General features: G+C 35.9%; 1 protein-coding gene across 1 annotated transcript in view; it reads right to left on the bottom strand.

Annotated features, from left to right (window-relative positions):
- EPHA6 (EPH receptor A6) overlaps positions 1–12,555 on the bottom strand; it is an 851,091-nt gene that overhangs the window by 200,710 nt on the left and 637,826 nt on the right. Inside the window, exon 12 of the mRNA XM_082392247.1 lies at positions 11,057–11,242. Coding sequence (XP_082248373.1) covers positions 11,057–11,242 — 186 coding nt within the window. The remainder of the gene's footprint in view (positions 1–11,056; positions 11,243–12,555) is intronic.

Below are 12,555 nucleotides of genomic sequence, written 5' to 3'. Positions count from 1 at the left end.
AAAATTGGGCTTGAAGTCCTTGAAAAATTACGTTCCTTCTTTCCTTTCCTTTCTTCCCTCTTTCTTTTTATTCTACCCTTATCCTTTCCTTCCTTTTCCTTCTTTCTTACAATTTTCCTTCATTCATATGAACTTAGTGTTTACTGTATGCTCAGCACCATGCTAGGCACCACAATAAATAAAATAAAGACTATCCTCAAGATATCATGGCCTCCCCAAATCCGCATTCCAATATAACATAGGATTTCCCCCTCTATCCAAAAGCAAGTAATATAAAATATGCATTGGGGGATATGTATTGGAGATATGGGAGGAGGGTGCTTGAGGGGAGAGTAAAATGAAGCTAGAATAGAAAATTAAGATTAAATGCAGAGGGACTTCCGTGGTGGCGCAGTGGTTGAGAATCTGCCTGCCAGTACAGGGGACGTGGGTTCGAGCCCTGGTCTGGGAAGATCCCGCATGCTGCGGAGCAACTAGGCCTGTGCGCCACAACTACTGAGTCTGTGCTCTAGAGCCCACGTGCCACAACTACTGAAGCCCGCGTGCCTAGAGCCCGTGCTCCACAGCAAGAGAAGCCACCGCAATGAGAAACCTGCACGCCGCAACAAAGAGTAGCCCCTGCTTGCAGCAACTAGAGAAGGCCCGCGCACAGCAACAAAGACCCAATGCAGCCAAAAATAAGTAAGTAAATTTATTAAAAAAAAAAAAAGATTAAATGGAGAATATGGGGTGGCCAGTACACTGAGTTTAACCCTTAATTAACAGGAAATTAAGGGTCATCAGAAATCAAATGAATGGCAGGATAGTTTTTCCCTACTAATGGGCAGTGGCTGGGCTGCTGGAGCCTCTACAAGGGCTGTGGGCAGGAAACATGAAGGTTAGAGGGAGCCCTAACAGGCGTAAAAGACAGTGCAGATGCTGCATTGCTCCCCCAGAAAAAACTCACGGTCACTGCAAAAGGGTGCAGAGGTCCTAATATTATAGAGTAAGAGTTAAGAAACAGTAGACTTTTGGGTCATACATATAAATGATAATTATAGCACAACATGTTAAGTGCAATGTAGATATCTACGAGTACAAAGATTAAGAAAAGATGTTTCATATAAGCTGAGTCATTCCTCATAAGTAGAGTTTGCTGGTTGAGTTAAGGGCGATGGGGCTGTGGGAAAGAGAGGGATTTCCAAGAAGAGGGCCAAGTATGATCAAATATGATCAGTCATTGATTCACTGAACTATTCATTTGAATACTTCATTTGAAATATGAATCACATAGTGATTTACTGTTAATAGAATATAAACTAAGAGGTAGAGAAGGCAGGAGATGAGGCTAAAGATATGCTGTGAGTGGAGTCCAGTCTTTAGAACCTTGAATTTCTATATACAGTGGCATGAATTTTGTCCTGTGGGTGAAGGAAAGCCATTGAAGGATTTTAAGCAAGGAAAGAAAGTTAAAAATGAGGAAAAACAGGCTTGTACCTTAAAAAAAAAAAAAAAAAAAAGAATTCAACAAATGGTGGTGAAATTTTCCATATGCAAAGAAAGAAAGAAAAAAAAAGAACCTTGGCCCATTCTTCACAGTTTATGCAAAAATTAATTCAAAAGGGATCTTAGACCTATATGTAAAACTTCTAGAGGTGAGTAGAAGAGAAAGTCTTTGTGACTTTGGATTAGGTAAAGAGTTTCTTGGTACCACACAGAGAAGCACAATCCATAAAAGAAAAAAGTAAAAAAAAATTAGACTTTATCAAAATTAAAAACACTTACTCTGCTAAAGACACTCTTCATGGAATAGAAAAACAAGCTACAAACTGGAAAAATATCTACAAATCACATTTCTGACAAAGAACTGTACCCAGAAAATATTTAAAAAAAAACGTTTAGAACTCAACATTAAGAAAAAACAACCCAATGAGAGAAAATGGGTAAAAATCTGAAGACACACTTCACCAAAAAAGATATATGGATAGCGAGTACACATATGGGAAGATGATCAAAATCAATAGTCATAGGAAATGCAAATTAAAATGACAGTAAGATACCAGTATAGACTCACTAATGGCTAATTAAAAAAAAAAAGACAGTATCAAGCATTGTTGATGATGCAGAGTAACTGAAACTCTCATTAATTACTAGTGGAAATGTAAAATGGAACGTCCAGTTTGGAAAACAGTTTGGCAGTTTCTTAGAAAATTAAACATATATTTACCATTGGATCTAGTCATTCCACACAGTGACTTACACATGAATGTTCATATCAGTTTTATAAATCATCATCCAAACTGGAAACAACCCAGATGTCCTTCAACCGCTGAATGCAGAACCAAACTGATGGTACATCATACAGAGGAGTACTGCTCAGCAACAACAAAGAGGCATGAATCTCAAGTGCACTCTGCTAAGAGAAAGAAGCCAGGTCTGAAAGCCTACTTATTGTGTAATTCCATTTACAGAACATTCTGAAACACAGTTCTTCCTTAAAGAAATGTTCTGATTAATAAATACAGAAGGAAAGAGAAAAATAGAAAAATCACCATTAAAATATGACAGTAGTCATTGTTGCAGGCAAGCTCTGCTATGGATGATAAAATTAATGGGAAAAAGTCTGAGGGAAAACAGGATATTTGCATAGTCTAATCTCCTCCCAAATATACATGAACTACAAGAGGGGAAAAGTAATTTTTCAGTAACTTTCTCGGAGACTCCACCTTAACCAAGTGATCCCTGTTAACATGCCCAGGAATAATGCACGTGGACACCATCATGTACCCCTGGATATAATGCACGAAGAGGGTACGCAACTTTTGTGATGTTCCTGCCAAAAATGCATAACCGCAAACTGAATCATGAACAAACAATGGACACACCCAAACTAATGGACATTTAACACATCACTGACTAGTAGCTTTGAAAACTGCCAAGGTCTTGAAAGACAAGGGAAGACTGAAGAATTGCACAGATTAAACGCAGACTGGACTAAGGAGAGGCGATAAGTAATGCAATGTGGGATCCTGGATGAGTCCTAGAAGAGAGAAAGGACACTAGTGGAAAAGCTGATAAAATCTGAATAAAAGTCTGTAGTTAAGTAAAGAGTACTGTACAGATGTTTGTTTCTTGGCTTTGATAATAGTCCTATGCTTATGTAAAATACATCAGCGGAAACAGTGAGAGTTATATTGGAACTATATTATTTGAATAACTTTTTCTGTAAGTCTGAAATTATATCACAGCGAAAATTTAAGGAAAGTTATCGTAATATATTCTCACAACAACAAAACAAGCATTAAAGTATTCATCAAGGGATTAAGTAAGGACACCACTAGATTTCCATTCATTACTTTGAGATAATTTTTTAAATCAGAAATCACATATACAAGGGGCCAATAATCATTTTCAGTGGCCCATAATCATTTTCAGTGATTAAGATTCCTACTGGTCTTTATTCACTCCTATCAATACATAAGACCATCAGGAACTTGGTGAAAAAGTTCCTAAGTAATGACTGGTTACTTTACCTTGCAGCCTGGAAGGATGGTACTCATTCTCCTGAGTTTATGGATGCAAATTAATGTCTATAACATGGATTTATCTATAGCCCTTCTCAAATTTGGAGCCATCAAACTCTTTACCAGAACAAATTGCATCATTCTTTCCAAATGATTTGGAAAGAATTTTCACTTTTGAAATGAGTAAGATTTCACCCTCTAGATGGCTCTATTCAGTTTTATTTAGACGTACTAAAAGGCAATATTATGTATGCATAAAGTTGTTTTTATATTCTCTTTTCTCTCCTAGTTCTTACAGTGTTATCTTCAGACTGGGCAACCTGTTACTAGAATTTTTAACCTGATACTTCTTATTATAGTCTACCCAATAATTAGCAGGCTGTCTTAGGAAAGAGAGAGAACCACAGGAAGGAGACAGTAAGTTAGAAGTAGATCTAGGGAGGTGATTAGAGTGAATGACCTTGAGAAAACTCAGATACTTAAACACTGAAGAGACAAGAATAAATTCCTTCTGAATACAGGGGAAGTTTATTCTCTCTTGTAAAGAGAGAAGTACACTCTGGCAGAAAGAAAATAAGCTGGTGATCCCGATTAGCCCCAGTGCTGCTTGAACAGTGTGATACACAGGGCCACCAGACTATGTCATCTTGTTACTGTTTCTCAGAGTCACACTTGGCTCGTTTTCTATTTATCCATATGTATACATTATAATTCCAAATGGCAAATACTTTGCAGTAAATCTCCTGAGACTCCATTAGACTCCAGAAACTGCATAAGAATAATTCATCACTAATTTCTGTAAACAGTAAATAGTAAATATTAAGGATGGTAGGAGAAGAGAGAAAATCTCTATTTCTTCTCTTTTTGTTGCCTCTCATCTTTCCTTTTCCCTCGGGTTGCATCTCTTCCTACTTTCATGCTATCAACTCTTTTCCTCAATTTATCAACAGTGCTCTTTGGGGCAGCAGCTTCTGTCCTGATCTCCAGGTTCTCTTGTGTTCTTAGTAATACCCACAATCTTTCTAACCTTTCCTGATCAGTTTTCTTTCACACTTTTCTCAAGAGCCAGTTCAAATATTCACCAACACCTCAAGCCCTCTACCTATCACCTCAGCAAATGATCTAGCCTTGTACATGATTGAAAAAAGGAAGGTGGGTAACTCCAAAGGCAGCTGGGTCTTCTAGCTACCAACAATCTTTGCATACCATAGTTATCTATGTACCCATATTTAGGGTCAGTTTGGTACATTTTCTTCCAGTGTCTCAGGGATTTAGAAAAGAAAGAATACATGGGAAAAATGAGAATAAGTTTTGAGATGATTTTGTCATTTAGTATGAAAGCAATCTAGGATTCAAGAAGGATGGTGGAGAATGAAACCAGAGAAAGAAGACCCAGGGACCTGACCCAGGAGGGCAGGCGTTTTGACTTTCTTTTCCACTGCCAAATACCTAATGCTTAGAAAAGTGCTGGCGCATAGTAGTTAGGCACATAATAAATATTACTTAAATGAATGAATGATTTAAAGAATGCTAAGCATTTGGAATCTAAGTAAGAAATGAACACAATCTAATTTGCATTTTTTAAGCTATCAGTCTGACTGCAGTACACACATGCCTCACTCACTCTAAAGTCCACTGCAATCTTGGCCTTGATTCTCACAGTGTGCTGTGATGGGCTGTGTCCTCCTAGTTGCTCCATCCAATAGATGCTTCTCAATCCTTATTTTATTTGGCTTCCCAGCTCATTTTATGCTAATGACCCATCTTTCATTCTTAGAGATGTGTCCTCCTTCTTCCAGGTTGTTCTGTCTGTCTCTTTCATAAGCTTTTCTTTTTTAAGTCAGCCTGTTAGGGCTGGTTCTCCTCAACCTTCTGGGTAATTTCATCCTCCCGATGGCTTCAACTACTGATCACCACCCATCATTTGCACCTGCACACCAGAATCCCACCGAGGCTTCAGAGGCTTCCTGGAAGTTTTTAAATGTCCAAGACGCTTCCAACTTATCACGTCCAAATCAGAATTCATTGTTAACCCTCCAAGTCTATTATTTCTCCATAATTTCCTTTCCATCTCCCTACTTATGTAAACCAGACGCTTGGAAGTCATCCAAAACCATCCCCATTCCCTCATTCCCCATATATAATCAGTCACTCAAGTCTCCTAATTTAACCTTGGAAACAGCTCTTGAATCTATTTCTTCTCTCTATCTTTCTCATCATTTTTCACTTGGATTACTAAACTAGCCTCCTTACTGTTTTACCTGCCTCTAGTTTTTTCTTTCAATATATAATTCACACTGTTATTACTTAGCTCCAGCTGTTTTCGATGCTCCCCCAACATGCCAAATTCTTTCTTAGCACAAGGGTTTAGAACTTATTGTTTCCTCTGCCTGGAATACTATCCTACCAAACCCTAGCATGGCTTGCCCCTTCACTTCACTCAGGTTTGTTCTCTTTATCTAAAAGTATATTGATATATTTAGATTCCTTTTTGTTGCCTCCAGCAGGTAAACGCTCTGTCTTTTTCACTACTCTATTACCAGTGATTAGAAGAGTTGGCACCCAATAAATATTCTCTGAATAAAATAATGAACAAGTTAATGAATAATTGTATCCAAAATAGCACATGCTGCACCGTATTGGGAAATACTGGCCTACTTGTTTGTTGCTCCCAGTGGACTGGAGCCAACAAATGAGCTTCTCAAGAGCACTGAGACCTTTGTTTCTCTATCTCTAGGTTTTAATAAGCAGTAGTGTCTGACACCTTGGTGGTGCTCAGTAAATGTTCCTAGAAAAACAAAACAAAGTAAAACAAAACTCTTAACCTACCTTAGCTAGTTGAGTAGCTGAATTTCACAAAAAAAGTCTAAGTTCTTTCATTAGAATCAGTTTCACAGAATGTTTTACTCCCTTCAACATATATTCCATATATCCAAACCTTGATTTTGCTTACAGCAAAATTTTACCTATACTTTTCTACTTTACAGACTGTAAGATAAACACTTTATTAAAGGCACTTTTTGTTTCTTCCTGATCACCGATACGAACCTGACATTATAATAAAGTTGGAGGTTGGGTGGTAAATTATTACTGGCACAAACTTTCCTTACCAACATCTCATGATTCTTTCTTTTGGCAAAGGAATGAAATACAAACATGTTAGGGTTAGATGTGACCTTTCTTGTTTTGCAGTACAATATGAACTTTTCAATCTTTTGTGTGGAGGAAAATATTGAGGCTTAAAGACATTGAATAACTTGCACAAGACCCTGTGTCCAGCAGCAGAATATACAAGCAGGTGGAGAGGCAGCTATCATATTGGTGGCAACTGTAATAGTCGAAATCTTGGAGAATGTATTACTTGACAAGTAAAATGCAATTCTGGGACTGGAGAAACAGTTCTTGTGTATTTACTGTCTATTTGACTGGCCTGAATCTACTCTCTGATTTAGAGTCCATGTGGACCCATCAAAACTATTTGGAAGGAACCCTCAATACTCTGGAATATTTAAAGATGGTTTGTGTAGGCCCAGTACTTCGTGTTACAGATTCTATGCTGTTCTAGAGTCCTTAGCAATGTCCCATGATAAAATAAATTTATGTTTGGGAATTTGTTTGATATCCTGATTGACTTCTATTATTCCTCACTGGATTTATGATTTATTTGAGATATAGTTTAGTATACCTACATTTAGTTGTTACCTAAGCTGGGAGATAGGCACTTCATTCTTTCTCTTTTTGGTTCTTCCATATCCTCATGAATTCAAACTGTAGGGCTCCATCTTCTAGAGTGTGGTTACTGCATTGTGTTTCTTTATCATTTAACCACAACTCTTATCTTTTTATAGAAGGTAGCACTTTCTCTTTTGGATATGTAGTTAATGACACTGGTGTATACATCACCTGTTACAAACTGCTACTATCCATGGTACTAATAGCTACAAGTCTGTTCTCTAACTGATGGCTTCTATTTGCTTCTTGGAGAAAATGTATGTGCTAAGCAAATGGTTTAGCTGGATTAATCTCTTTCTATATCAGTTGCTTCTTAATAGGTTAATGAAATTGTGATGTGTGTCAAACAAATAGGTTCAACTTTTATCTGACACACTTTCTATATAATACAGCTTTTAATCATTTAACTTTGAAGTTTATAATAAAAGTAGTTATATGCACAAGTATGAAAGAGCAAAAGTGTTTCCAAGAACTTTATAATATGTATCTCTCAGCGATAAAACCTATAGATAAGATAAAAATTATGCATATTAAGAATTTATAAAAGGATCTGATGAAGATTTTGATCTATAATTTTGCATTACTTGCAACTGAGAGTCAGTGCATTTATTTCTCAGAACCCCAGGATACTCTACTAACATGACCATATAAACCTATACTGCATCTTTATCTTTGTCAGTATTATCTTTTATGCAATATGGTAGTCCTTAGGGAGCATTAATTGCTAGCTATCTCTTAGCTACTTAAGGGTAATCTTGGTACAATTACCATGTATTTATGGGAATGAGGCACTCATTTATTGCCTTTCTCTTAAAAATCCCATAGCATTTGCAAGAAGATAACAGTATAAATACGCCCACTTGTCTTTGCGGGAATTATTCCTTTCTCCATCTCCACCACCCACCTCAGCATCACCACAACACCCTTATGTGGGGCTCATACTTACAAGTTAAAACTACAATGATTATTGCCACTCAAAAGCATATTGAATCTATCCTTTCTCAATTAGCCTTTCTTTTCTTTTCTTATCTTTTCTCTCTTTCTTTTTCTTTTTCTTAAAATGGAATAAGGACCTTCACCTAGGAATCATACAAATTGGGCTACGTAAGGGTCACTGGTCCCAATTTTATACAAGATTGTTAGAGATGTAAAGCAGTCACTGTGTTAGTTGCTTGAATGTCTTTGTGAAATAAACTGAGTATTTCAAACTGGCAGACAAGTGCCATAGATTATCTTATTAAACCTATTTAGTTGATTTAGAATAAATAATTCCTACTACTTCATAGGGCCAAATTATATATAATATTATATAGATAGATAATAAAACACATAGGGATACATGAATAATTCACAGAATGTGATTTATCAAAGGTAGAAAATAAATATCTGATCTTTGAATTTATTGTTAGATATTTATTTCCAGATATTTCATGCATAAATACTCATACGAGGACTTCAACAGCATACTTAAATTATTTTAAATGCTTTGCAAAGGTTCATAATCCAACTTTAAAATTATCTTTTTCATTCCAGAGAGATATAAAACATAAGGAATAACTTGAAATGTTCATGCTAAATTAATGACAAGGAAGTCAGAAAATATAAAAGAAATAATTAATATGTTGTTTCCTCTCTCTCTCTTTTAGATTAGTATTTTTGCTAGGTATTGTGGCATATTTGGATCTCTCCAAATTTTACATAAGAGGTAATTTATTCCACTCATCTAAATATTTTCCTTATTTTTAAAAGGTATTGTGTTATTTTATTCAGATTATAATTTATTTAATGCTATTTAATTCAGATAAGACAAAGTGTAAAACTCTGACTTATTCACTGTGATACAGCAAAATAAAAAGCAAAGAAACAAAAAATCCCATGGGTCTGTCAAACAGACAGACCTCAGTTTGAACATCAGTCATACCACTTACTATGGGTTAGAGGTCCTTATGCGGGTTAATTCACCCGTTTGATATTCAATATCCTTCAGTGAATACTGAAGGTTCAGCAGATATGCATAAGAGTTGCCATGAGAATGAAATGGTGAACTATAGTACCAATAATAGCTACCATTTAATGTGGCTTAGTATGAGTCACATGCTATGCTAAATGCTTTATACATTTATAAAATTAATCCTTACAGCATTCCTATTGGGTAGGACTTATTTTGGCCCCATTTTACAGTGTGGAAGTAAACAATAGAGATGTTAAATCATCTACCTAAAACTTCACAAGACTTCAGTGGCAGGAGTGGAATTCTAACTGGTGTCCATCTGTTTGGTTAACTATTGCTGTGTAATAAACTATCCAAAACGGAGCGGCTTAAAACAACAACCATTTTATTACCTCTCATGATTTTACGGGTTGATTGGACTGAGCTGGGTGGATACTTTGCTCCACAAAATATCATCTGCAGCTGCAGCCATCTGGCAGTAGAAGTAGGGGCTGTAATGTCTGAGATGGTTCTTTACAAAGCTGGCACTCAGTGCTGACTATCTGCTGGGAGCTCTTGTAGAGCTGTTGTTGACTAGAATGCCTCAGTTCTCCTCTTTGCAGTTCTGCGTGTGGCCTCACCATATGTACTGGCTTTGCTCAACATTGGAGACTAAGTTACATGACAGAGTGTTCCAAGAGGATAAGGCCCAGTGTACAAATATGTAAGATGCTTCCACTTGTATCACACTTGTTAATGTCCCATAGGCCAAGGCTAGTCACATGGACAAGCCCACAATCAATGTGGGAGAGAACAACACCAGGGCATGAATACTGGAAGGTTCTACTAAGGCCACTAAAGTAACAGCCCATGGCAACAGCTGAAATCAAAAGCAATCTTTTGTGTCCTCCAAACTATCATGGCTATCAGTACTTTTCTGCTCTCCTTGGATAGCATGTTGGCCAATGCATTGTGAGAAGGACTTTGGAGTTTCAGACACAGAGTCAGTTAAATGTTTTTAGTAAGCTTTTACACTTTCCTTCTTCCAAATATAATAAGAAATTTCAATTTCATTTAAATGGTTTTAAAACAAATTTCAGTTTTACAAAAGAAAAATGCCTCTCAAAGAGTTAGATTATTTTTATGAGTTTATAATGCCATACTATATTGAGTTTTATATGTTATAACTCATTAGTGAATAAAATAAGGAGAAATATTAAGTTATGCCTTATCATTATTCAAATAAAAGTGAATATATTGCAATCTATTTCTTAGATGATATGATTAGTTTTGGATTTCTGAGGAACTTTTTTCCCAAAGGAATGGTTTTGATCCCACTATTTCTGTAAAAACTGGATTTTTATTTCAGAAATTGTAATTCTTTTCTTCATTTTATATAAATTAAAATAATACAGTTCTAATGGCATTTATGTAGGTAGGTTCCATAAAGAACTTTTTATTTAAAAGTTTTACTTTAGCTAAAGCATTCTATATTTGTATATGACATTTACTTACAAACAGAACTATTTTACCTTAATGACCCCAAATATTTTAACTGTTTCTCCTATTAATATTGAAATTTAGGCAGGTTCAGAAGACGTGAATTGCTTACAGAAATTAGGAAAAAATATATAACCCTTTACCTTGATTTATTATTTCAAGTTAAATTAGCAAATGATTTACAGGTAATAAAAAAAACATTTCAAAGCTGTTTGGTGACCAGTGCAAACTCTGATAATGTCATAGACTAATATCAAGACTCCAAGGGATGATATCTGAAGATGATATCTGAACTAAGTTATCCCCTAAATGGCTGTGATATTGCTATTAAGCTTTTTTTTTTATTTCAGGAAATGAGACAGATATATAAAAGAAGAAAATCAGTACTTACTTTTTGTGACAACACCTTCTAAGCGAATGATATTTGGGTGGTCAAACTGACCCATGATACTTGCTTCTCTTAAAAAATCTCTTCTTTGCCGATCCATGTGGCCACCTTTCAAAGTTTTGATGGCAACTGGAATCTCTCTTTTCCCTGGTGTTTTCAAACGCCCACTACAGACTTCTCCAAATTCACCTTAAAATATGAACAAAAGTAGTTAGTTGTTTAAACAGAATACTTATATTCCAGAAAAAATGAATTGTCACAAAGTACCATCTTTTTGTTTTTTAAGGTGATGACTCTCAAGTGTGCCATTTTTACATAGAGATCTCTTCCTTAAAAATTAAACTTGTAATGACAATATGCCTGATCAGCATCATTTGTAATGAATAATGAAATGCATTTTCGTATGCTGTACCACAGGAACTTCCATTGATAGATATCCCTGATCTGCTGAGAAATTATGACTAGCAGAATGGGTGATGCTAATGCAATTCTATAGAAAAGCAATCACTGCATAACATTTCCTGTTCCTGTTCTCAATACTGATATATGGGCCAAATGCCTGCTCTTTGCAGGGAATCCATCAGGCATATGTAGTTGATTTGATTGCACGGGCATATGTCTGGGCTTCACTGCCATTAGAAATCAATGCTAGGGTCAACTGGTATATGAACATATTGAAAAGACCACACTGAACTCAACTATAATTACTTATTATAGTTGAGTTCACACAGGTTAAATTACACGTCACATGGTTTGAATACAAATACAGTAAGATTATCTACAGTTCAGCAATGGCTGCAATGGATAGATTAAAAAAACAGCCAAATATTTATCATGAATTTACTACATATATATCCAGTGCTAGAGTGCTGTGTATTTCAAAGAAGTATAAGAGTTGGTCTTTGTTCTTTGTAGCTTATAGTCTAGTAGGAGAATTTAGATGAAACACTGAAACACTTAGGAACCTAAGAACCAATCCCTGCAAATGTTGTATTATTTAAGTAAGAACAATGGGAGCTGCAAGACTTCCTGGAGGAGGTGGAACTTTTGCTGGACCTTGAATGATGGGTAGGATTCGGATAGTCAAGAAAAGCAGCAACATTCCAGACAGGAGTATATGGAGTGAGGGAAGTGAAGACAAAGATTCAACGGTCAGAAACAGTAAAGAGAATGACATGGACATAGGGCAGTAAGGAGACAAGGTTGACTAGAGGGGCTACTGTGGGAAGGACGGTCAGAGACTTCTCAGTGCAATGTAGTAAATTCAATAAAGCTTGAGTTTTCAGATTTAATTTTTCTATGGTCAATTCCCTGCATTTACTTAAAAGCATGATGCTTGATCCCCAATTTATTCATCTATGAAGTGAATATAATAATGAAACCTTTTGTAATTCTATAATGTTCCTTCCCCATAAGGATACTGGGAAGATCAAAAGTGATAATGCATATAAAAGTGCTTATAAACTGTAAAGTACTATTTATGTGCTTTAAGTTATATATAT

This window comes from Balaenoptera borealis (assembly GCF_965194805.1).
Source record: "Balaenoptera borealis genome assembly, chromosome: 5".
Lineage (NCBI taxonomy): Eukaryota > Metazoa > Chordata > Mammalia > Artiodactyla > Balaenopteridae > Balaenoptera > Balaenoptera borealis.
Note: the sequence above shows the minus strand (reverse complement) of the source record. Positions and strands in the feature narration are given on the sequence as shown.